Raw genomic sequence first — 24,570 nt, forward strand, 5'->3', positions numbered from 1 at the left:
TGCAGTTAGATACAAGTTTATTGGTGGAGCTGCAGTGGGGTCCTCCCCTCCACTGGGGGGAAGCCGAGGATACAGCACCAACAGAGGGATGGACAGACAGACCCCTTAGTGGATACACAGGTAGAGCAGACTCAGAGACCAGCACAGCCACACAGGTACAAAGACACACAAGGCCACAGCACCAAAGAACACACACACACACACACACAACAGACAAAACCACAGGGCTGGGACACAGGAACAAAGTGCAGACTTTGGGGCCCCTGCATAGACAGAGCAAGGATCACGTGGGGAGGGGGCCCCTGATGACCTCCCCGGGCATAGGCACACGAACACCACACAGGCAGGCAGATGTCCCCAGCTAGCCGGCCAGCCTGCCACAAGGACACATGAATTTCACAGAAAGCATGACTCTCCGAAGCCACGTGGAGCGTGGATGGTGAGGCTCCCACACCCCTAAACTGCTTCCAACTATTCAGTCTGATCCTCCCCTCCCCCGACTTCCTCTCATACACACACACACACACTTTGGTCTTGACCACGGGGGGCGGGGGCTGGGGCATTTGGCAGGTGGAAGGTGGAGAGAAGATGGTCCCTTCTGTGATGGGGAGGCAGGTGCTGAGAGTCCATGGCTGAGTCTGGGCCTGGCAGTGGGGTGAGGGGTGGGGCGAAGCTCAGGCTTGGGTGGGTTCCTGGCAGTGTGCACACCGGGCCATCTCAGGCTGGTATTGCTCCACCTGCAGGGTGCAGCTGGAGAATCCAAACCGGGAATAGAGCCGCGATGAGGCCTCAGCCAGGACAGCTTCAGGGTCAGCCGTGGAGTCTGTGGGAGGGCGATAAGAGGCGGCTCCGTCCCTGGGGAGCCGGGCACAGCCCAGGGCTGTGATAAGGAGCGGAGGGGCCCGAGCACGGCACAGCCCCAAAGGACTGAACAGGGCTCTTCATTTTCCTCCTGCATCACTGCATTACAGGAGCAGCGTAAAATTGTAAAGAAACCGTGAGGGAGATTCCCTCCAGTGGGCCATGCTAACGCGTCAGACTGTGCCCAGTTACCTAGTCCTTTCTGCCTTTGAGCATCAATATGCGGCTGCCACACCACCGTCTCTCCAGGACAAGCCAGATGTTAAGTATCCTACCCCACTGTCCCTCTTGAGTAACCATCCAACATCCCACAAGTTATGATATTTTTGGCATCCAAATTGCAAGCCTCTGATTGCTTCTTGCATCTGGGAGAGACTCAAAAACCCTTTGTCAGCTCATGAGTCACTGTATATATATTTTAATAGTTGAATCATAATGTAGATATAATTTATATTCAGCTTTTTTTTCCCCTCAAGCATTATACCACAAACATTTTCCCTAGTTGCCATACAGGCTTCATAATCACCACTTTAAATAGCAACGTGATACCCTGCTGCGTGGCGCCCGCCACAATCACCAAACTACGTCCTTCAGGTACTGGTAACATTTTAAAGGCACCAGGTCCCCATGAGGCTTCAGAAACGGTATTGCAGTGCCCAGGCCTCCTTGTCTCCAGAGTATGTGTGTGCATGAGTATGCACACGAATGTGTGTCAGAGAGACAGAGAGAGAGATCAAGAAAACCAAAACAGGCAGAGTATTTCATACGTGAAATCCCAGCACTCAGGAGGCTGAGGCAGGAGGATCTTAGGGACAGCCTGGGCTACGTTAGTGAGACTCGGTCTCGAACAAACAATGCCTCGACACGCCTGGCTATCACCACAGGTAGGGTTAGCCTTGACTTACCAATAGCCAGGTGTGCAGAGACAACATGGTAAGTAAGTGTCAGGGCCCACAGGTGGAGATCATGGGTCGCTCGGACTCCGGGCACTGACAGCAGTGTGTCCCTTACAGGTTCAAACCCCATGCTGGGAGGGGCACCTGCAACCAATGCCACCGTGTTGCCGCCAGGGCCCGTCCAGGAGCAGCGCCCCCCCCCCCCCAGACTCCACTCTCCCAGTCCCATTCTCCCCCACCCTGTTGCCCTCTTTCTGGCAAGAGCCCTCCTGAAGCAACTTCCTCCCAGTTTTAGAGGAGGGGCGGGTGCCAAGGGAGCCCGGGGGCGGGAGCACCAGTGTTCAATTCACCTTCCATGAGGATGCGGAGCACGTCTCGAAGGGTAGGCGCTGTGGACCCAAGGGCACAGATAGAGAAGAGGAAAGTGCTGATTGGGTCAGCCGCCTTGTACTGAGGCTGTAGAGAGAGCGATACCTCTTAGAGAAGGCTCTAGGGCCATCTTGGCAAGCGGAACCTGAAGGGATCCTGAGACTCTCGCGGAGGGGGAAGCAGACATGACCCAGAGTTGGGAGAGGCTCTGCGAAGCTAGAAGCTGAGGTGAATAAAGCAGAGGGTACCAGGAAAAGGGGGTGGGATGCAGAATAAGGAGGGGAGACTGAGGCAGCCTCCACAACAGTACCTTGAAGTAGATGAGGATGGAGGCAACCAGGACCCCCAGGCTCTGAAGGAGATCTCCCAGTACATGCACAAAGGCAGCCCGGACGCTGGTATTTCCCAGGGACAGGGGGTATTCTTGCCCCTCCTCCAGTGGCGCATACCCTCTACCCCTAGATCCATGGCTGTGGGAAGGCCCAGTCTGATGCAGCACAAAGGCCATTCTGAAGGAGAAGGAGAGAGGTTCAGCCAGATGATGGCCTGTTCTTGCCCCTCCTCCAGTGGCGCGTACCCTCTACCCCTAGATCCATGGTTGTGGGAAGGCCCAGTCTGATGCAGCACAAAGGCCATTCTGAAGGAGAAGGAGAGAGGTTCAGCCAGATATGATGGCCCGTTCTTGGCCTCCCCTCCGGCACCCACCGCCACCCGTTTCCCATCCCAGAAATCTAGCACTACCTCAGAGAGAAGTTTTGCTGTCAGGGGCAAAAGATACTGGACATGGGGCCAGAGGTGGGGGTTCGGGCCCTGGCCCTGCTGTGTGAATAGTCAGGTGGCCCCTTGGCATATCTCTTACAGGATACTGGGAAGTAAAACTAGTGTTCATGGATTGATAGACTCAGATAAGACCACACTGTTAAAAGTAGGGCCTTATCCAGTAAGCCCTCAGCAAGTGTCTCCCGGCTGACTGTCTCTCTCCCAGGTACCCCCGGTGAAGCTCTACTACCCTGGAAGAAGGCCCTGCCTCTCTCTCTAGACCCCACTTGGTGCCCACTCCACACTGGGACATACAGCATATTGGCGCAGACAGCGATGCTCGCGGTCAGCAGCATGGCACCCGCCTCGATGTGGTAGTCACTATGCAGCAGACGGTTGAAGGCCAGGTACAGCAGGACGCCGGTGACCATCCAGAGGGAGATCACAGAGGCCAAAGCCCCCAGAGTCTCTGCAGGGGAAGAACGGTCTGTCAGGTCAGGGCCCTAAGGCGCGGGCAGGGCTGGGGTGCGGGGTGGGGGTGGGCACTGAGTCATGCAGGGCTTTACCGGAGCGGTGCCAGCCAAAGGTCATGGTTCGGGTGGCTGGCCGAGAGGAGAGCCAGAGGGAGAAGAGGCTGGCTACCATGCTGCCTACATCTGCCAGCAAGTGAGCGGCATCGGTCATAATGGCCAAGCTGTGTGCCAAATACCCACCTAGGAAATGTGCAGCATGTGAGGTGTGGAAAGGAAAGCGGGGGTGGGGTGGGGAGACACACCAAAAAGAGACCGGGGTTTTCTCGGGCGATAAGATTACAAGTACTTGTTTTATTTTTTCGGTTTTTCGAGACAGGATTTCTTGGTGTAGCCCAGGCTGTCCTGGAACTCACAGAGATCCGCCTGCCTCTGCCTCCCAAGTGCTGGGATTAAAGGCGTGCGCCGCCGCCCATCTGATTACAGGTCATTTTTTTTCTAGTCTTTCCATAGTAATATATTTGATTTTCATAACAAGAGACTAGGGTTCTTAAAATGCCAGTTCACACAGAGCCTGGCCCCACAAACGCCGTGCTGGTTCATCCTGAATCCCCGTCCCCCCCCCCCCCCCCCGTCCCCCCCACATGCTCTGGCCTTGCTAGTCCCTCCCAGCCCTTCTCTTTCCCTGCTTGCTTGGCCTAGGAAGTACAGAATATGGACTGGAGGGGTGTCCCCCCCCCAACTTACCAACCACCTCCCCGGCCATGAAGATTAAGCACACAGCACAGGCAGCATACAGTTGCCTCCGAGCTCGCAGCCTCTCGGGAGAGAGACCTGACTGCGCCTGGGCGTTCTTATGGCAATGGTGGCGGGCCATCCCCTCAAGCTTGGGCTCCTCAGGAAGGGGCTCTGAGGGCTCTGTGAAAAGACTGAGGTGGGAGGACATGTTCACCCTCGAGCTTGACCCCAGAACTGACCCGGTCACGCCCTGGCTGACGGACCCGGGGCCTGCCTGAGCAGATGGGCCCACCTCTGCCCCTTTGCTAGACCCAGTCATGCCCGGAGCTTTGCGGGCATGTGGGGGCTCTCTCTCCTTCCATACACAGGGCCACAGGCTCCCATATCTGCAAAGTAAAGGCTAATGTTTTAACGGATGGATGTGAAATCTCCGCCGAAGGGAGAGAGCGGGTGGGAGCCGCACAGCTGGCAGGTGGTGGAGGTGGGACTAGGTACTGACCAAATCCTACACTACGAGAGGCACCCCAGGAACGGAAAACCAGCGGCCACTCCTCCTGAATGACGTGAGTTCTTGGTGAATGGAACAAATGTGGACTAGACACGATGACACACAGCAGAAGGCAGATGTTGCTGCTGGAGGAATTCTGACGTTCTCAAATGAGTTCTAGTGGAGGAGATCACAGAAACCACATGAGAAAGGCCTTGAAAAATGGGGGGATTTTGACAGAGACAGTCAAAGCGCCAGAGGAACAGGAAAGAAAGTTAGTGTGAGAGCATGGCACACACAAACCCGCTTCATGCATCTCTCTTAGCTCTGCTCCAATGCCTCGGTCCCCAAATCCTATCTGTCCTTTCCTCTCAGGCCAGGAGATACAAGTGAGGTGCTTTGAAAGGGGAGTGGAAACTGGCGTGATGACTCATGTCTGCAGTCCCAGCACATGGGAAGTTGAGGCAGGAGGATCAAGAGGTGAAGGTTAGCCCTGAACACAGACCAGGGGAGCAAGCAGGGTTGTCACAGGACGGGGGTTTCCTGGCGGCTACATCTGGGGTGGTAGCGACAGCAGTGGATTTGGAGTCCAGTATGCCCACATATCCCTTGACAATAGGGACGGGCGGGGCCTTACCCAGGGACACCACAGGTAGGACTCCAACTGACTCTGTTTGGGATCTGCTCTAGTCCAATTCTCACGGCCCCCACTGTCCTTCCAGTACCCCAGCAAGTTAAGGACAAATTAAAGGACCTCAACCCAGAAGACAGTCCTGAAATACAGGAGTAACATTATCCCTGTGGGAAAATGATCCCAGCAGGAGACAGGAAGGAGCACTGGCAGCCACCAGACTGCAGAGGACAGTGCTGAAGGGGTGAGCCGAGGTTGGGGGTATCCAGCAGTTATGGGGGAACCTCAGGAGTGGAAAGGCAGGTGTATTTCTTAATGAAAAGCCCCTTCCTAGCCTGAGAATGAGTGTGCATAATTCTGGTGTCCCCAGAAGAGACAGGCAGGGAGGTACAGTGGCTTTAGAGACCCCCCTTGTTCGTTCCACGAGGAATGGCAAGCAGTAGCCAACACAAGGGACCCCAGCCTGGTGGGAGACAAACGCATAACATGGCTTCTACCAGGGAGAGGCTATGGGGGGGGGTGGGTTCTAAACAAATCACTCTGGGGCACGGGGGGTGGGGGTGGGGGGGAGTGACTGACTTAAATGGGATGTAGAGGGTATCAGAGGGAGACACACGTCATAGAAGATGCTCCTGACAGGTGGAATTATAATGACAAGGTATGCAGCTTGGAGTGTAAGTGCGGTGCTGGATGAAGGGCGGAGGAAGGGGCTTGAGGGAGGGGTCCACTGGTGGACCGTGCACATATCTTCATGTTGAAATGACCTTGATGATGGAGTGAGGGACAGAGGACATGGAAGAGTCTAGAATGGGTCTGCCAGGATGCTCTGCCAGGCACGGCATCCGAGGAGGGTCAGGTAAACAGGCAGGGCCTCGGAAAATCCCGCAGGATCTGGTGACTAATGGTCATATGAGGATGAAAATGGTCCAGGGGATGAAGATGCAATCCGAAGAGGAAACAGATGCTGGGCAGTTGGGAGTCTGTAGCCAGCCGCCTTCCGCAGGCTCGTAAGACGCAACACGACCAGCCATGGCTGTAGCCACCCATCAACAGGCTGCCCTTTTGTTCGGTATCAAGTGGGCACTAAAGGGGCCTCTCTGCTGGGGTGCGGAGGGTGGCTACATTTTGTCCAGGGCTGGAGGCTGTTTCCCTCCCTGGCCTTCTGAAATCCCCCAACAAACAACAAAAAAACGATATAGTGTGGGGGCGAACAGTGAGGCCTGGAGAATTCCTTAGGCAAGTGAGAGGGGCTGATGATGCAAAGCCAAAGGGTATCGGAAGCGATGCCAGGGCCCCAGCTGGAGCCCCACAGCTGCCCACCACTGCAGTCCCCTGCAGAGAGAATCCTTCCTTCGTTCTGACCCCATTCCCCCACCCACTCAGGTTCAAGGCCCCCCTCCCAAGGAAAGAACTGGAAACACACAGAAGACCACAACGGAGACAAAAGGAGAGGGCTGGGAGGGAAATAGATGGGGGGAGATGGAAGAACGGAAAGCCAGAGACCCTGTCAAATTCCAGAGACAGACGGACGGTCAGACAAAATGGCTAGCGGAGGTGGCCAGGGAGGGCCTGTCGCCGTGGCCGCTCCGAGATGGCAGGGCAGACGGAGCCGCCGGCGGCGGGCGGCGGGCGCGGGCGGCCTGCAGGGTGCGGGGGAGGTTCTGCCGCCGCCCCCGGCCCGCTGTCCCGGCCGCTCGGCGCCTCATTTCACACCTCGCCGCCCCCGGCCCCGTCTGTGCGGAGCCGGGAATACCCCCCGCCGCCCAGCCCGCACCTGCTCCTTCCTCGCCGCCCCCTCGCTTCCTCGCGGCCGCCCGCTGAGCCCGAGCCGATCCCCGGAGCCGGTGCCCACCACTGGCCGCCCGCTGGATGGGGCGCCCCGAGCCCGAGGCCTAAAGCCGGGGTTCCGAGGCTGGGAGGCGAGGCTCAAGGGGCAATGCGGACCTCGCCGTAGCTGGCCCGCTCGGTCCGACGGAGCGGCGGCTGCTCGCTCGTAGCCCGGGCCGCGGCGGAAGCGGCGCAGGGGTCGGGCGGCTTGGGGCGCCGCGGCAGGGGACTTGCTGCACCTGGCCTCGAGAAAATGGGGTGTCGGGCAGAGGCGAGGCGGGGACGGGGGCGGGCTGCGGCCGGCCGATCGGCTGGCCAAGTCTGGGGAGCCCGGGGCGCTGGGGAGGCGGGCCGGGCCCGCGCAGAGGGAGACAACGAAATGGAGCGATGGCATGAGTCGGGTGGCCCCGGGCTGAGAGCCAGCCCAGGTCTGTCCTACCTCTTCAACCGCAGGCCGCCGCCGGCGCCGCTGCGCTCTCCCGCACCCACGAGGCGGGTGGTCTCCGAGCCTCCGGTGGCGGGAGAAGGCTCCATGTCCCCGCTGCCCCGGCCGTCTAGGCCGCACGGAGGGGGAGAGGCGGGCCCGGCCTTGTGCCAAATCCGAGCGGCCCGAGGACCCCCCGGACTCCCCGCAGGGCCGTGGGGCCACCAGAGTGGAGGGAACTGCGGCGACGGTGGCGCTCCGAGTCCGAACTGCAGAGCCCGCGGCGGCGGGAGCCCCGCCCCACGTGGGGCGAGCTCCCCAAACCCCGCCTCCAGGCTCCGGAGTCTCTCTCTCTTTCTCCCACACTTAAGACCCGCCCCCAGGACCCGCCCCTAAACCAGAGACCCGTCCACCCGGTCCCCCCCGCGCGCCAAATCGTGGGGTGGGGTGGGGGAACCACCACGGTGCCCTGACACTGGGGTTCTAGCCAGCGCTCCATCTCCCCAGCCCCGCCATTGCCCGAGTCCCGCCCACCAGTTCCTAGCCTGGCTCTTCTCACCCGGGGACCCCTCTGGCACCAAACTTTTGGAAGAGACACTACCCTACGCAAGAGGGCTTAGGGGCGTCGTCCCACCACCCAATCACTTTGTGGCTCTGGCCCCCACGCGGAGGCAGAAACAGGTGCCAAATCGATCTGGAGAGAAACAGAGAGAATCTGGGGTGAGCGGTGACACATTCCCAAACAACTCCAAGGACTCCAGCCAGAAATCCCACTGTGGAGGCTCTGGAATAGGAATTCATGAGCAAAATCTGCTCCCAAGCACTGTACCGCTAATTACCATTTATTTTTATACGGCGACTTCGGGTAACAAAAACCTTTCCGCTGTCCTTCAACCCATATGTTATCCCCACTTTCCAGATATGTAAACTAAGTCCTAGACCCACACAAGGTCATGTGACCTGGAACAAATGCCCCATCCTTTTCCCATCTGGATCAGATTTTACCTTGGCCCCGCCGCCGGGCTAGCAGCTGAAGGGAGTGGGTTCCGATCCCCTCACCGAGGCCGGGGCAGCCGGAGGTGCACTGTCACCTCTCAGGGTCACCAGCCACTGCTGACTGAGGGGGGCTGCTTGTTCAGCCTGCCAGCACGCGACTCCTTGCTTGCCTGCGTACTGTAACACCGTCTGGTGTGCTCTTTTGGGGGAAGACTTACACCCAGAGAAAGGAGCGACTTACAGCCGTCGGCGGCCAAAGCTCGAGTCGAAACTTCAAACCTTCAGTGCGCTCTACTCCTCACACCTGCCGCCACTGCGGGATGAAAAGGGGAGAGGAATTGGGCTGTGCATTCTCACCTGGGGGGTACTTAGCCCAGGCAATAAACCCACCAGCCGCGTCCTTCGGAACACGGCGAGCCTTCTGAATTCAAGGTCCCGGGGGTCGACACCTGCCCTCAACATGCTTGTTCCAAACAAGGAGATCGCGTGTGCATTTCCAAAAAAGCAAAGCAAACCAAACAAAACTGAAAAATCAGCCGGGCGGTGGTGGCGCACGCCTTTAATCCCAGCACTCGGGAGGCAGAGCCAGGTGGATCTCTGTGAGTTCGAGGCCAGCCTGGACTACCAAGTGAGTCCCAGGAAAGGCGCAAATCTACACAGAGAAACCCTGTCTCGGAAAAAAAAAAAAACTGAAAAATCAAAGAAACCGTGAGCACGCCAGTGCCTGGAAGTGATGGGGTTAACCCGGGAGAGCTTCGCGGAGGAGGTGAGGTTTAAAACGGATTAGGCAAAACCGGCAGGGCAGCGGGCTGGCTGTTCCGGCGGGGGAGAGTGCGGCTAGGCTGGCGCCAGGTTTGCGGGGTGGCATGCGCAAAGGGAGGGTAGTGAGTGGCGAAGCCGAGCAGGAAAGGGTCTGCATGCCTTTGGTGCGGGCCTCCGCCCACGCGCGCCCGAGGCCACTGTCGGACTCTCCTCTGCACCCGTGCCTCGCCTCCCAATCTCCCCTACAGTCTTGGGGGCCTCAGCTCTTGTCTCAGGACAAGCCGAGGGGAAGCCCCGGGCCAAGGTCACCTTGCTGGCCCACGTCAGAGCCAGAGTGGACATCACCTCCCTGTTCAGCTAAGCCAGCGCCCAGGCAAATCATGCCCAGCGCCGTCGGTTTTCTAAACTCTCTGCCTGCCCTGGGGTTCCCCTGATTCCAATTGCGCTGGTGCTGGGGGGCGGGGGGGGGCGGGCAAAGAGCCATCCTGCACTCCAGAGACCGGAGTCGCCCCCAGTGGCCAGGGAGAGCTCCAGAATGGGGAACCGGCTCCTAGGCACGCCTAGGCCGATGACGACAGCAGGGGACGTGACAACAATGGCTTCCTCTGGGATTCCCTTCCTGGGCAGCCCGCAGCGCCGCGGAGCATCCCCGACTGCCCAGGAGGGGGCGCGGATATTGGCACGTGCCCGACCCGCCACCGGGTGGGAAGCCGGCAGGCCTGGAAGTGAAAGGAACGTCGGAGAGGATGGATGGCAGCCCCTCTGTGTGTCTGGCTGCCGAACGCCTGCAGAAGCCCAGAGTGCCGGCAGTGGGAAGACCAAAAGTTGCCTCCGCTTGGGAACCTACGTAAGGAAAAGTGGGCGCTAAAACCCCTGTTTATGCCTGCTTCTCCGGGAGTCACCAAGAGGCCCTACCGCAATTTTGCACAGGGTCCTTATGAACGACAGACCTGGGGGAACCATGCTGCACCTGGAGAGGATGGGGGAAGGCCAGTCTTAAGCTGGTGTCCCCTTTATGGAACTGTCAAGTTTACACAACACCTCCTACCACCATCCACGACCACCCTTGCTAGGGACTGGTGCTGAAGGAGATAGACAAGGCTCCCTCCTAGTGATTTCTAGAGTTCTTTTCTATGGTCCTTTGCTAAATCAGTGCGATATCGACTCATCCACATGTCCTACTACCTGGCCGTGCTCTGCCTCTAGCAATCTTCCCTAAGGTGACTCACTGGTCACCTCTTAGTCCCAAAGGCTTGTCCCCAGGAGGACGATTCAGGGCCAGATTCCAGAGGGCCTCTGTCAGAACAGCCTGGAAGAAGCTGCTGGGGTATCCAGGTTAAAAATCCACCCTGGACCAGCTCCCATTGGGAGAGGAGGCAATGAAGTCAGGATTAAAGCTGGGCGCAGGCAAAATTTGCAATCTAAGCATGCTGTGCCCCAGCACCCCACTAGCGGCTGCCACATGGCTCTCAGTTAAGCCATTCCAAACAGCAGCAGGCAGAGGAGGCGGGCTTTTAGTGGGTAATAAAGAGAGCAGGAGAGCCTGCAGCTGAAATGTCTCCTCTGCCCCAGGGAGTCTTCCCCGGCTCTTAACTAGGTCAGGTCTCACACTCAACACTCTCCTGGCACACTCCTTTTTCTTCCTTACTGCTTACCCCCTGAACTGTAATTGTCATTGGACACTGTTTGATTCTTCTTCACCTGGCTCCCAGGACATCATTCTCTTTTTTCTCCTACTTTGCTGACTGCCTGTTTTCTCTCTCCTTGTTGCCTCCTCCTCATCTGCCCAATCTCTCCCCCCTCCCCAGACAGGGTTTCTCTGTGTAGTCCTGGCTGTTCTGAACTCACTCTGTAGCCCAGGCTGGCCTCTAACTCACAGAGATTCGCCTGGCTCTGCCTCCCGAGTGCTGGGATTAAAGGCGTGTGCCACCACCACCTGACTAGTCATTTTCTCTCTTAGATCAAGTACGGGTCAAAATCCTTCTGCTGGCCTACAAGCCCCGACACTGACCTCATGTACCCACTCCCCTGCTCCACTTCCCCAACTACTCTGGCCTCCTGTGAGTCCCACAAGGCTACAATATGCCAGGCACACCCCTGCCACAGGGTATTTGCACTTGTCCGTATCTCTAACTGTAGTGGACTCTGTCACATGTGCCGATGACCTGTTTCCTCATCCCTTTTTATTGCATCCATAGGGACTAAACCCAGGGCCTGTGCATGCTTGGAAAGTACTTTACCATCACTCTCGAGCTACAAAACCAGCTAACTAGCCTTCACCCTTTTACTTATTTTTTTCCCCTTTTTTGCCCATCAGAATATAAGCTCCAAGCTAGATGTCGTGGCATTTGCTTGTAATCTTAGCACTCAGGAGGCTGAGGCAGGAGAATTAAGAATTTGAGGACAGCCTGGGCTACACAGTGAGTTCAAGGCCACACTGGGCTGCAGATAGCAATCCCGTCTCTTTAAAAGTAAAACAAGACAGGACCAGCGAATTGGCTCAGCTGGCAAAAGCAATTGCCGCCAAATTTGACACCATGAATCCAATCCCTGACCCACATGACTGTGGGAGCCCGTTCTCGGGTTCCTCGTGGCTTTACCCAGCGGGTCCGAATAGAGGATGATCAGGACCACGGGCCTGAGTGCAGGTGTCTGAGATGGTCTGCACTTGGCTGTGCTGGGGGAGGAGGTCTTTTGCTCCACCCCTTGGCATCTCTATAAAAACCCTGGGCCAGAGACAGTTGGGGCCTGTTGGAATAGGTTCCAGGCCCTCTCGAGGCTATCCTTTATTTTCTATCTGTTTATCTCCGCAAGATTCTCCGCTATAAATCCTTCTATCTAATATTTCCTGCTGCTCACACTCAAGAAAACTCTGGGAAGCTGTGGGGGTGGTGGGCAAACGCCCCACACATGACCAAAGGAGAAAACCAAATGCTACCAGTTGTCCCCTCACCTCCACACCAACACAGAGGTGCATGCACACATGTAAACACATGCACACATGTAAACATATGCACACAGAATAAATAAACATAAAAAATGGCTTTTAGTTCAAGAAACCAAAGCAAAAGAAAAAGGTTTTTTTGTTTGTTTGTTTGTTTTGTTTTGTTTTGTTTTTTAGCTAGATATAGTGGCACACACCTTTGATACCAGCACTCTGGAGGCAGAGGCAAAGCAGGCTGGTCTCAAACTCACAGAGATCTGCTTTGTTTCTGCCTCCAGAACTCTATAACCCTGGCTGTCCTGGAACTCACTATATAGTGAGATCCTGTCCCAAAAACTAAAACTAAAACAAAACAACAAAAACCAAAGCTTTTTTGCCTTTAATCCCAGTACTCAGCTGGATCTCTACAAGTTCAAAACCAGCCTAGGGCTATGCAGTAAGACCTTGTTTCAAAAAAAAAAAGGGAGCTGGGATGATGAGGAGATGGCTCAGTGGTTAAGAGCACTTGCTGCTCTCCCAGAGGACCTGAGTTCAGTCCAGCACCCACATCAGGCAGCTCACAGCTTCTGTAACTCGATTTCCAGTGGGTCTGGTGCCTTCTTCTGGCTTCTTGGGATACCTGTGTTCACTCATGTGCACATACTCACACAGATGCACACACACATACACATGAATAAAGATTAAAAGTAAATCTTTAAAAATTAAACAAAATGCTCCAAGAAAGAACATGAGCTTTGGAGCGTATATGTGTATACACACGTATGTTAAATGTGTATATTTATTTATTGTGTGTATGTATGTGGATGCACGTGTGCCACTATGCACAGGTGGAGGGTAGAGTTCGTGTAGGAGTCAGCTCTATCCTTCCTCCGTGTGGGCACCCAGAATTGAACTCAGGTCATCAGGCTTGGCACCTTAACCCATGAGCCGCCCTGAGGGGGCCTAAGAGTTTTGTCTTTATCCCTGGCATCTAGACCAGCCAGACATAATAGCACTCAATAAATACGTGTGAAAAGAGCTCATGGGTGTCTCTCAAGGCTGAGACTAGTCAATGAGACAAGGACTTTGGGGGCTGGAGAGATGGTCCCTGGTGAGAACATCTACTGCTCTTGCAGAAGGCCAGAGTTTGGTTCCCAACACCCATGTCAGGAAGCTCACAGCCACCTGTAACTCCAGCTCTAGGGGGTCCAATGCCCTTTGTGGCATCCTCAGGCATCCATACACATGTAAAAAAAATCTATTAAAAAGGACTTTGGAGGACTGGAGGGATGGTTCGGTGGCTAAGAACACTTGTCGCTCCTGCAGAGGACCCAGGTTTGATTCCCAGCACCCACGTAATGGTTCACTACCATCTGTAACTCCAGTCCCTGGGGACCTATGCCCTCTCTGACCTCCATGGGCACCAAGCACACATGTGGCACACATACATACATGCAGGCAAAACACTCACACATAAAATCAAATGAAGAAATCTTTTTTAAACATTTAAAACACTTCAGCCACTTATCAGTGTACCTAAGCTCCCAGGCATATCGGCAGTACTTAGTGGATACTTCTTGAATAAGTTAATTGATAATTAATTAAATAGAGATTTCATGAGATTCATGGAACAAGAGCAGCAAACAGCTGAGGAACAGCTGGAATGTGGTAGAGACTAGTTAGATGACTGTGGGACTATGTTAGGGCGATGGAAGACACTGAGTTTGGAGAGGGTAAGCTGGTCTTGAGATGCAGAATTCATGGCCAGCCTGAAGCACTCTGGCAGGGGAGTAAGAAGTGGGGTTATAAGGACCTGGGAGAAGGACACATAAAGTGGGTAGGAAGACACCAGGGACAATAAGCAAATCTCAGAGAAGAGTCTTTGATTTTCTCTCTCTCTCTCTCTCTCTCTCTCTCTCTCTCTCTCTCTCTTTCTTTCTTTCTTTCTTTCAACACGATGGAAAGCAACTTCTTTGTTTTTGAAGTGGGGAGGAGACAGGACAGAATCATTACAATGATAATAGCAATAATAATATAAAAAAATAAGCCAGGCAGTGGTGGTACACGCCTTTAGTCCCAGCACTTGGGAGGCAGAGCCAGGCAGATCTCTTGTGAGTTTGAGGCCAGCCTGATCTACAGATCAAGATCCAGGACAGGCACCAAAAACTACACAGAGAAACCCTGTCTCAGGGGGAAAAAAATTCAGTTGAAACAACAACCCAAAGAGGTAGAAGCTGTCGTCTGCTGTGGGATGGTCTGTATGTCAAATCCGTTGCTCTGATTGGTCAATAAATAAAACACTGATTGGCCAGTGGCTAGGTAGGAAGTATAGGCGGGACTAACAGGAGAAAAGAAAGAACAGGAAAACAGAAGGAGCCACCACCAGGACAAGCAGAATGTGAAGATGCCGGTAAGCCACAAGCCACGTGGCAAGGTATAGATTTATGGAAATGGATTAATTTAAGCTATAAGAACAGTTAGCAAGAAGCCTGCCATGGCCATACAGTTTGTAAGCAATATAAGTCTCTGTGTTTACTTGGTTGGGTCTGAGTGGCTGTGGGACTGGCGGGTGACAAAGATTTGTCCCGACTGTGGGCAAGGCAGGAAAACTCTAGCTACAGTCGTCCCCTTGAGATGAAGCAGGCATGCTCTTACCCTTGCCTCAGGTATGACTGGGGTCACAGAGGGCGGAGACTTGAAGCAGTCACTCTGACTGGAAACCCTCTGCCTCCTAGCCTGAAATGTCCAGCTTTGGGAAGACAGAGGGACAAAGCTGGGCTGATGGGATTTCCTGTCCCCTGGAGTACACATGCCTTCTGGGAATCAGAAGGGGAAGACAGACATCATCACCCACGAGAGAACATGAACACCCACAGCTTTGGTCTGTCTCTAGAGGTAGATTTTATTTATGTGTATGTGTGTATTCACCACATGTATGCAGGTGGCCACGGAGGCCAGAAGAGGGCGTCAGATTCTGTGGAGCTGGACTTACAAGGGGTTATGAATTTCCCAATAGAACTGCCGAGAACCAAACTCAGGACTCTGGAAGAGCAGCAGGCACTCTTACCCACTGGGCCGTCTCTAGCCGCTAGATGTAGTTTTTAATTGGGATATGTGGTGGCTGTTCTCAATTGTCAACTTGATCACATCTAGAATTCACTAAAACCCAGGCTGCTGGGTACCCACCTGTGAGGAATTTTTCTTTTTCTTTTCTTTTTTTTTATTTTTATTTTTTTGGTTTTTATTTACTTATTTTTAATTTTCTTCTAGACAGAGGAGGAATTTTTCTTGATTGAATCATTGGAAGTAAGAAAGACCCATCCCGAATCTAGATCTCTTGAGATGGGAAGATCCATCTTAAACCTGGACCAAACCTTCTAGTGGCAGCCTAAAAAAATGACATGGAAGCAGGAAGCTCTTGCTCTTTGCCTGCTTGCCCTCACTCTCTCTGGCAAGTCCATTCCTTCACTGGCAAAAAAAAAAAAAAAAAAAAAAAAAAAAAAAAAAGTCTACTTTTTTGGGATTCTGGTGTATACTGAAGACCAGCTGAGACATCCAGCCTCATGGACTCAACTGGATTCTTAGACTTTGCATCCCGAGACAGCCAATGTTAGGATAGTCGTGAAGTAGAATAAAGTGGAAAAGACCAATCATTGGATACTGATTTATTAGTGGATACTGATTTATCAGTGGATACTGATTTATTAGTGGTTCCCTCACAGCACTGCTTGTATGACCTATTTATCAAGCCTGGCTTCACTCGCTACCTGAAACAGAATGACCTGGAGGAACAGCAGAAACAATGGGTCGTTGCCCTTAGCAACCCAACCACGGCCATTCTGTAAAGTCCTGCTTGCTTGGCCACCCCACCTGTGGTTTTGGAGTATAAAATGAGAATACAAAATGCACAGGGTATCAAAGTTTTCAGTATCTTTGTTTGTTTGTTTTTCAAGACAGACTTTCTGTGTAACAGCCCTGGCTGCCCTGGATCTCACTCTGTAGACCAGACTGACTTCGAACTCACAGAGATCCACCTGCTTCTACCTCCCAAGTGCTGGGATTAAAGGCGTGCTCCACCACCACCCGGCCGACATCTTTTTCTTCCACTCTCATTGGTGTCTGTGTGCTTATTACAGAAACAGTTGGACCAAAACCTGTAAGCCACTCTAAGATTTCTCATCTATCAGTTCTGTCTCTCTAGAGTAGTGGTTTACAACCTTTCTAAAGCTGCAACCCTTAAATAGCTTCTCATGTTGTGATGACCCCCAACCATAAAATTATTTTCATTGCTACTTGGGGGTTGTGACCCACAGGCTGAGAACCACTCCTCTAGAGAAAGCATCCTGACTAACACAGGGCAGAAACCATAATGGGCAGCCATTGCATAGACGCTAACTTGGGGTCAGGAGAGTGAGTTTGGACACCACTGGGTGACCTGCAGCAGCTCAGTCCTTCTCTTCCAGAAATAACTGCTTCAGTTAGGAACAGGTTGGGGTTAAATCTCCATACTCCTTTCCAGCTCTAAAACTGTAATTCTCAAACCTGCTTGTTAGATGTGACAAATTATGATCTCTCTCTCTCTCTCCAATTACATATGTTCCAGAGCACGGTATTTTAGGTACAAATATGCCAGTGTTTGCTGTCTTGTGTATGTGTGTGTATTCTAGCCCTATGACTAGTGTTTTTTTTTTTTTTTTTTTTTTTTGGTTTTTCGAGACAGGGTTTCTCTGTGTAGCTTTGCGCCTTTCCTGGAACTCACTTGGTAGCCCAGGCTGGCCTCGAACTCACAGAGATCCGCCTGCCTCTGCCTCCCGAGTGCTGGGATTAAAGGCGTGCGCCACCACCGCCCGGCTGACTAGTGTTTTTTTGTTTGTGGATAAACAAGGGATGCTTCACGGTTTCTCCAGAAAGGACCAAATGGCCGTTAGGATACAGTAAGCTCACTGACTCAAGGCATTATGGGAAGACAAAGAACTCAAGAATTTTTAACCTGTAATCATTCATTGACAAGGTTATTTTGTTGTTTCTTTTCCTATTATTATTATCATCATCATCATCATCATCATCATCACTAATATTTAGGTTTTTCAAGACAGAGTTTCTCTGTGTAGCCCTGGCTGTTCTGGAACTTGCTCTGTAGACCAGGCTGGCCTCAGAGATCTGCCTGCCTTGCTCCGAGGTGCTGGGATTAAAGGCGTGCATCACCATGCTTGGCTTCTAAAAAAAATAATTCTTTTTTTTTCTTGCAACTAGATTTAATTAAAGTTTTGGAATCAGTCCTGTGGGGTAGCTCAGGTTTTTACAGCAGAAGAAAAAGAAATTTAGAGGCAAAGGGATCTGTTCACACAGCTTGTTAAAATCAGAGCCAGAATGGAGATCCTGAGATCTAACGCCTGACTTGCACGCTCAGCCTACTACAGTGATGGGGTGAGAAAAAAAAAAACCTGCTCGTGAGAAACCATCAAAAGAGCTGTGTTTTCTGGAGAGCAGAGCCTAGAAGCCTCGGTCACAGCTTGCCAGGCCCTCTGGCCTGCTCTATCCAATGCTCTGCGGCTGCCTATCCTCAGCATCTTCTCATCCAGAGCAGGGCTTCACAGGAATGAAAGGCTCTTTCAAGGGCGACAGACTGTGATGAACTCGAATGTCAGAGGGCATGATGGTGGTGGTGGTGGTGGTGGTGGTGGTGGTGGTGGTGGTGGCGGCGGCGGCGGCGGCGGCGGCGGCCCACGCCTTTAATCCCAGCACTCAGGAGGCAGAGGCAGGCGGGTCTCTGTGAGTTCGAGGCCAGCCTGGTCTACAAAGCGAGCTCCAGGAAAGGTGCAAAGCTACACAGAGAAACCCTGTCTCGAAACCCCCCCCCCCCAAAAAAAAAGAAAAAAGAAAAAAAGAGCTGAGGAATACTAAGACAAAGAAATAATGAGCCGGGCGGTGGTGGTGCACACCTTTAATCCCAGCACTCAGGAGGCAGAGCCAGGCGGATCTCTGTGAGTTCGAGGCCACCCTGGTCTACAGAGCCAGATCCAGGATAGGCTCTAAATCGACACAGAGAAACCCTGTCTATCTGCCCTTTCCATTCCTTCGCCTCTAGAACCATATGAGGGAGGATACTGTCTGTCATCTTGTGCAGTTCTCCAGCTCCTATCCCAGGGAATTTTTGCTGGCCAGTCTCCAAGCTTCATTTCCCCTGGGAGAGGGAGCCTTTAGCTTTAGTTCATTCAACAAATCATTAATTCCCTTGCTATGAGCCAGGCGTAGCTGTAGGTACTGGCGATACAAACCAACAAGGTTCCTGCCCTTGTGGGCACTGTCAACGGAGAAAGGAAGACATTAAAGAAATGAATATGAAAAGAATGATACATATACATGACCTGGCTGGTTTTGTGTGTCAACTTGACACAAGCTAGATTCTTCAGAGGAAGGAGCCTCATCTGAGGAAATGCCTCCTTGAGATCCAGCTGTAAGGCATTTTCTCATTTAGTGATCAATGGGGGGGGGGGGTCCAGCCCACTGTGGGTGGTGCCATCCCTGGGCTGGTGGTCCTGGGTTCTATAAGAAAGCAGGCTGAGCAAGCCATGGCGAACAAGCCAGTAAGCGGCACCTCTCCATGGCCTCTGCATCAGCTCCTGCCTCTGGGATCCTGCCCTGTTTGAGTTCCTGTCCTGCCTTCCTTCAGTGATGAACAGCAATGCTGACGTGCAAGCCTTAATAAAGCCTTTCCTCAACTTGCCTCTTGGTCACGGTGTTTTGTCGCAGCGATAGAAACCCTGACTAAAAAGACAGATTATGGTGAAGGTTAGGACGTAAGGAGGAAGAAGGAGAACCCAGTTTAACAGCCTGTCTGACGAAGCGTGCACATCTAAAAAGGGCTGAGTTGGGAAAATATGTATATATTCAGGGTCAGTTAGATGGTTCACTGGGTGAAGGTGCCTGTCACCAAGCAGGGTCACCTGAGCGCAATCCCTGGGACCTGCCTAACAGAAGGGAACTGACTCTCACATGTTGTCCCCTGACCTCCACAAGCCAGTCAGTCTCTCTCTCTCTCTCTCTCTCTCTCTCTCTCTCTCTCTCTCTCTCTCTCTCTCTCCTCCTCTCTCCTCTCTTTCTCTCTCTCCTTAGACAAAAATCAGAAATCTGTTCCAGGCCGTCTGTGAGCCTGTTCGTGAAAAGGGTTAATTAATATACTATCAAGCAACAACTCAATATACAATCTAGATTAGATAATTACACGGTGGTATCTCCTTATTACGGAAGCACGGTAGCGAAGGCGCTTTCGGAAAGGACCCCAAAACGTCATTTTTGAGGGAGGGTGCCAACGATCGGTTACAGTTGGCCGGGGTCAGTGCCTCGATGAGACCCTCCCGAGGCGCGGAGGACTGATTTCCCCCGAAATCTGACACCTGAGGTGAGTCTCAACGTTTGTAGACAAGCTTCTAGAGGTAAGGGGGGGTTAAAAAAACGGACCAAGTGACGACTCTTGAGGACGATCCCTGCCCATACCTCTCATCTGCCGGGTCACCACGCCCACCGTTTTTTCCCGAGTGAGTTGGAGAGCCATGACGGTGATCGGGATGATCATGGACTCTCCCTGGAGAAGAGGGATGATGTGGAAGAGGCTGTGCCTCTACCCTGGCGGCTGGAAGTAACTGCCCAGCCCGGGGCCCGAGGGTCAGGCTTCTGGTGCCAAATAAGTCCCAGGCCCGGGACCGAGCTCTCCACCGGGTTCTGCTGGGCGGTGCCAAAAAACGACTCGCTGCGCCTACACAGTGCGCAAGCGCAGTTGGCCACGGAACCAGCGGCAAAATGGAGCTTCGCACCCCCCAGGACGAAGGAAACTTGTGTGAGGTCTACCTGGCTTAATAGACCAGTGCTGAGGTAAAGAGCCAGGTGGGGGAGTCGACACAAGGCTAGGTTGTCTCAACACATGTGGTTGCCCTGGTTCCTCCTGGGGCCCATGGGCCCCCCAGGCCTCAGCCACACTCCTTTGGGGACCTCATCCCTTAGAGTGTATCCCCTGCAGCAGCTCCTGTAGGCTTCCCTCTGTCCAGGGAGTCCTCCTGTCCTCATCAGTGTGGGCTCTGAGGGGTAGAGGTGAGATGGTTAGAGGCTGAGAGGAAAGCAAGTCTTTTGCTGGGGTCCTGAACCTGAACCCGACCACTCTCCCACCCCCACAGGTGGGCTTGGGTCTGGCTGGTTCTTCTCTCCCCTCCCCACCCACCCCCAACCTCCTACCCTCCTATCCCCCACCCCCTGTTGCTGTGACTTTTCTCGATTTCTGATCCACCCCCTTTTGAATGGCTGGGCTACCCTGGTCTTTCAAACCCAGCCACCAGCTTGAGCAGGTGTCGGGCTGTTTACTTCAGGTGAAGGAGCTTTGGACAAAATCAGCCTTTTTGTCATCTTAGACCTACCCCTCTAGACTGTGAGGTCCATGGAGGACACCGGGAAATGTGAGGGGGAAGATGTATCCTCCTTCACGTTTGCGTTCTTCCGATTCAAGTCACGGGAGCCACAGACGACTACTGCCTTTGTAACTTTGTCCTCTTGGCCCAGAGCATGCCTCACGCAGATGACACAGCCCGGCGACTATCCCAGACTGGAACCAGCCTCTATGCGGTGCTAGAACTAAAGAAAGGTGCCCAGCCGGAAGAGATCAAAAGAGCCTACAGGTTCAGACTCTCACCTTCATTCAACCCTGGTATTTCCCCCCAACCCCTTGACCGTTATTGGACCCTCCCTTTTTAAACCCTAAGAAGCTTTTGTTTGGCCAAAGAAGGCCACCCCTTCTTCACTGACACTGGAAGACACGTAGACCTTGCCTCCATCCTTTACCTCATCTCCTGTAGACCTTGCACCCTCTAAAGACCTAGCTCTGCCATCCATCCTAGTCCTCTTACCCCAGTCACCTCCTACCCTCCCCACTGTCCTTTGGGTATTGCCTGGATAGGAAACTGGCCTTGAAATATCATCCAGACAAGAATCCAGGGGACACTCAAGCAGGAGAATTCTTCAAAGAGATCAACACAGCCCATGCTGTACTCAGTGACCCTACCAAGAAGAAGATCTACGACCAGCATGGCTCATTGGGAATATACCTGCTCGATCATTTTGGTGAAGAAGGCGTCAAATACTACTTTATAGCCAACAGTTGTTGGTTCAAGGTACACCATTCTTCCTATTCCCTCAAAAAGGAAGGAAGGAGCTGGAGGGGGCTAGAGAGATGGCTCACGGCTGTGTTTGGGTCGTTTTCACTCTTTACTCTTTTGGGAGGCCCGTCACCCAGCTCCCAAATAAATACACAGAGGCTTATTCTTTCTTATAAATGCCCGGCCTTAGCTTGGCTTGTTTCTTGCCAGCTTTTCTTAAATTATCCCAGCTGTCTTTTGTCTCTGGCTTTTACCTTTTTCTATTTCTGTATGTCTTACTTTCTTACTCTGTTGCTGGCTGTGTAGCTGGGTGGCTGGCCCCTGATGTCCTCCTCTTCTCCTCTTCTTGTTCCTTGATCCCTCCTTCCAGATTTCCCTCCTCTTTATTCTCTCTGCCTGCCAGCCCCGCCTATCCTTTCTCCTGCCTTTCTGTTGGCCGTTCAGCTCTGTTAGGCCATCAGTGTTTTAGACAGGCACAGTAACACAGCTTTACAGAGTTAGACAAATGCAACATAAAAGAATGCAACACATCTGTGCATCACTAAACGAATGTTCCACAGCATACACAAATGTAGCACACCTTAAGATAATATTCCACAACACAGCGGGAAGCATTTTATGCTCTTTTAGAGGACCTGGGTTTGATTCTCAGCACTCATGTGGTAGCTCATATTCCATAACTCCCGTCCCAGAGGATCCAGAGCCATTGTCTGGCTTCTGCAGGCACCAGGCATGCACACAGTGTGCAGACATACATGAAGACAGAACACCCACACATAAAGTAAGATCAAGCCAGCTGTGGTAGCACACACCTCCGAGCCCAGCCCTTGAGAGGCACTTGGTAGCCTGGGCTACACAGTAAGATCCTGTCTATTTCAATAGAGGAAGGAAGGAAGGAAGGAAGGAAGGAAGGAAGGAAGGAAGGAAGGAAGGAAGGAAGGAAGGAAGGAAGGAAGGAAGGAAGGAAGGGCTGCCTTCTTCTCAAGACCCATGCTTCTGTTGTCGCTTTCTGCGCGTGAGGATGGAGGGGAGACCATGGCCTCTCTCCTGTCTTGCAGACACTCGTCATCCTCTGCTGCCTTCTGACCTGCTGCTGCTGCTGCTGCTGCTGCTGCTTTTGCTGTGGAGCGCTCAGTCCACCCCCCGAGGAAGTTCCCAAGAAGCAGCAGAAGAATGTCTATTGTCAGCAACCGAACGTCTGTTCGCAGCCAAAGAGATCAGGTGGGGAGCAGGGGCAGGGGTTGGGGTAAGGTGTGGCAGCGTGAGGGACCGGCGAGAAAGGAGACTGACCCTTGCAGTCTAGCACCGGCCTTTTCAGATCGAGGAACCGTGGGGGGGGAGGGGGGGGGGACAGGCCTTGGGAAGGAAAGAATTGAAGACAAGTTCGCAGATGTGGCGTATTGCAACTAGAAGGATGAGCTAGGGATAAAGCACTTGCCTAGCACGTGGGAGGCCCTGGATTCCACCTCCAGCCTTGGGGGTGGGGTGGGGGGAATACACTGTTTGAGATGGTTCCCACCCCAGAGAGTTAAAAGTCTACAATGGTCCGTTGGCTGAAGTTCACACCTTGCCACCTGGTGATGGCCAGCGAGGAACTGCGAGGTTTCTTTTCTCATCTGTGCACTAAAGAAATGGAGACGGTTGTTACTGTAGACATGCAAGCGTGTTATAATTCCACCCCAGGAGCACCCCAGAAAACTGAGATGGAAGATGAAGACAGTGAGGATTAGTAAGGACACGTAAAGGCGAGTGAGGTATGTAAACGGTGAAGCAGCAGTGCTTGCAGGATTAGAGAAGCCGGAGAGACCGCTCAGCCGGGAAAGGCGATGGCCACCAAGCCTGAGTTTCACCTCTGGGACCCACGTGGTGGAAAGTAAAGACCTGGCTCCTACAGAGTGTCCTCTGATCTCTGCACACATGCCGTGGCGCAAGAGCCTACCCTCATATACACACACGTGCGTGTGTGTGATATGTTATATATGTATTATATAACACACACACATATATACATGTGTTATATATATTTAAGGCATATCCAGTACTTCAGCTGGGTCATTATTGGGAAGTCTCCTCATCGCATCAACCACAGCTGCTTACACTCCTACATAGAGGCAGTGTGCTTTCAATTACCGGTGGTTATTCCTAATAAGGTTCCAACTGCCACTGTTTGTACCACCAGGTAACACAGTGACCGTCACCTGCCACGCAGCCCACCGGACATGCTGAAGAGAGAAAGAAGCAAGTAGCCCCGTCCTGACTCTGATCCTGACTTGACTCCTGATCTTAAAAACAATCCCTGCTTCAGAAGCGATATGACAACATCCATCCTAGAAAGAGCAGGATCTCTGCTCTGGGTATGCATGCCACTGAGCCTGTCCACACAGAACCTTCCGCTGTTCTTCTTCTATTTGGCTCTAGCTCCCTTCCCATCTTTTATCCACATGAGATCTCAGGCCGTGGCGGCAGGCGTTTCCTGAGATCTCTTTTTCCAGTGCGTGCCTGGGTACTTGCCAAGGTGGGTCCCTGAGCCCTTGCTGATTAACTTTACCAAGACCCCGACCACTAAGCAAGGTGGCTCCTGTCCCAAGAGCTGGGGGACCAGTTAATCCTCCTTTGTTGCAACTTTGTGTACCAGGGACCTCTAGCACCAGCCTCATTTCTTAGCAATACACCTTTGGGAGGCTGGTCTCACCGTCTTCTGGTACCTCGGGCATTGGCATCGACACCCTATCCATAAGACAGCTTGGGAAAGGTGGGGGTGCATTTGAGGTTTGTGGCTCCCCTGGGACTCCAGTCCCGCCCCCACAGCCGAGGTCCTGTGGACTGGCCGCGGCCCAGGCACCAGTGCCTGCTGCCTCCATTCTTCATGACTCCTCATGCAGGCCGATCCCCATGTATTTGTTCTCAACCCAGGGCCATGAAATGTGCTGGGGACAGACTGTACTTGGAAGACTTCACTCCAGCCTCTGTGTGTCGTGGGCTTGGCATCCTCTCTGTATCCTCTTTGCCATTTCTTTTGTGCTCGTGTGGGATCAGGGCCTAGGAACCCTCAAACCTTTCAGCCCTCATTGGAAGGAGGACTAAAGAATATCAATAAAAAAGATCTGTCCAATTCCAGTGTATGTTGGACCCCAAAAAGACAAGTCGTGTGTGGGGTAGAGAAAAAGACCAATTACTATTGCTCACGTCCGGGATGAGGCTGACATGGTCAGTAGAGGTGATCGCTGTGGAGTTGGGGGTCAAAGATGCCCAATGGTGGTGATTTTGTCGGTCACCCTAAGATT

General features: G+C 53.0%; 2 protein-coding genes across 23 annotated transcripts; one reads left to right on the plus strand and one right to left on the minus strand.

Annotated features, from left to right (window-relative positions):
• On the minus strand, window positions 1-19,900 carry Slc30a3 (solute carrier family 30 member 3). Of its 18 annotated transcripts, none has more exons than XM_076559572.1 (12): window positions 19,641-19,895; window positions 8,700-8,771; window positions 5,218-5,353; window positions 4,593-4,757; window positions 4,103-4,284; window positions 3,452-3,598; window positions 3,201-3,354; window positions 2,704-2,763; window positions 2,437-2,635; window positions 2,108-2,213; window positions 1,767-1,901; window positions 1-823 (listed from the first exon to the last, which is right to left on the minus strand). In XM_076559572.1, exons 5-12 carry the CDS (start codon window positions 4,230-4,232, stop codon window positions 675-677), a joined length of 1,080 nt encoding a protein of 359 aa, XP_076415687.1. In that variant the 5' UTR covers window positions 4,233-4,284; window positions 4,593-4,757; window positions 5,218-5,353; window positions 8,700-8,771; window positions 19,641-19,895; the 3' UTR covers window positions 1-674. The 18 variants fall into 18 exon arrangements, with proteins under 18 accessions (XP_076415687.1, XP_076415688.1, XP_076415685.1 ...); XM_076559573.1 differs by lacking the exon at window positions 5,218-5,353 and adding an exon at window positions 8,064-8,156; XM_076559570.1 differs by lacking the exon at window positions 5,218-5,353 and having other exon boundaries at window positions 19,641-19,900.
• On the plus strand, window positions 19,436-24,408 carry Dnajc5g (DnaJ heat shock protein family (Hsp40) member C5 gamma). 5 transcript variants are annotated; one of them, XR_013047421.1, is made up of 7 exons: window positions 19,875-20,015; window positions 20,694-20,809; window positions 21,088-21,301; window positions 22,345-22,507; window positions 22,970-23,040; window positions 23,466-23,801; window positions 24,200-24,408. XR_013047421.1 is itself a non-coding variant. In XM_042266906.2 (6 exons), the coding sequence occupies exons 2-5, from the start codon at window positions 20,697-20,699 to the stop codon at window positions 23,014-23,016; spliced, it is 537 nt and encodes a 178-aa protein (XP_042122840.1). In that variant the 5' UTR covers window positions 19,436-19,545; window positions 20,694-20,696; the 3' UTR covers window positions 23,017-23,040; window positions 23,466-24,408. The 5 variants fall into 5 exon arrangements, 4 of the variants coding, with proteins under 4 accessions (XP_042122840.1, XP_042122839.1, XP_076415696.1 ...); XM_042266906.2 differs by lacking the exon at window positions 19,875-20,015 and adding an exon at window positions 19,436-19,545 and having other exon boundaries at window positions 23,466-24,408; XM_042266905.2 differs by having other exon boundaries at window positions 19,850-20,015; window positions 23,466-24,408.
• Window positions 24,409-24,570: the final 162 nt, after the last annotated feature.

Source organism: Peromyscus maniculatus, chromosome 22 (genome assembly GCF_049852395.1).
Source record: "Peromyscus maniculatus bairdii isolate BWxNUB_F1_BW_parent chromosome 22, HU_Pman_BW_mat_3.1, whole genome shotgun sequence".
In the NCBI taxonomy this organism is placed as follows: Eukaryota; Metazoa; Chordata; class Mammalia; order Rodentia; family Cricetidae; genus Peromyscus; species Peromyscus maniculatus.

Excerpts from the sequence above, each read along its gene's own strand:
- Slc30a3 (XM_076559569.1), bottom strand. The coding sequence starts at position 7,572 with ATGGAGCCTTCTCCCGCCACCGGAGGCTCGGAGACCACCCGCCTCGTG. Across the intron at positions 2,764-3,200 it reads GCTGTCTGCGCCAATATGCT|AATGGCCTTTGTGCTGCATC; the intron begins GTATGTCCCAGT and ends CTTCTCCTTCAG. Across the intron at positions 1,902-2,107 it reads GCTCCGCATCCTCATGGAAG|GTGCCCCTCCCAGCATGGGG; the intron begins GTGAATTGAACA and ends CATTGGTTGCAG.
- Dnajc5g (XM_042266906.2), top strand. The coding sequence starts at position 20,697 with ATGCCTCACGCAGATGACACAGCCCGGCGACTATCCCAGACTGGAACC. Across the intron at positions 20,810-21,087 it reads GAGATCAAAAGAGCCTACAG|GAAACTGGCCTTGAAATATC; the intron begins GTTCAGACTCTC and ends TTGCCTGGATAG. Across the intron at positions 21,302-22,344 it reads CCAACAGTTGTTGGTTCAAG|ACACTCGTCATCCTCTGCTG; the intron begins GTACACCATTCT and ends CCTGTCTTGCAG.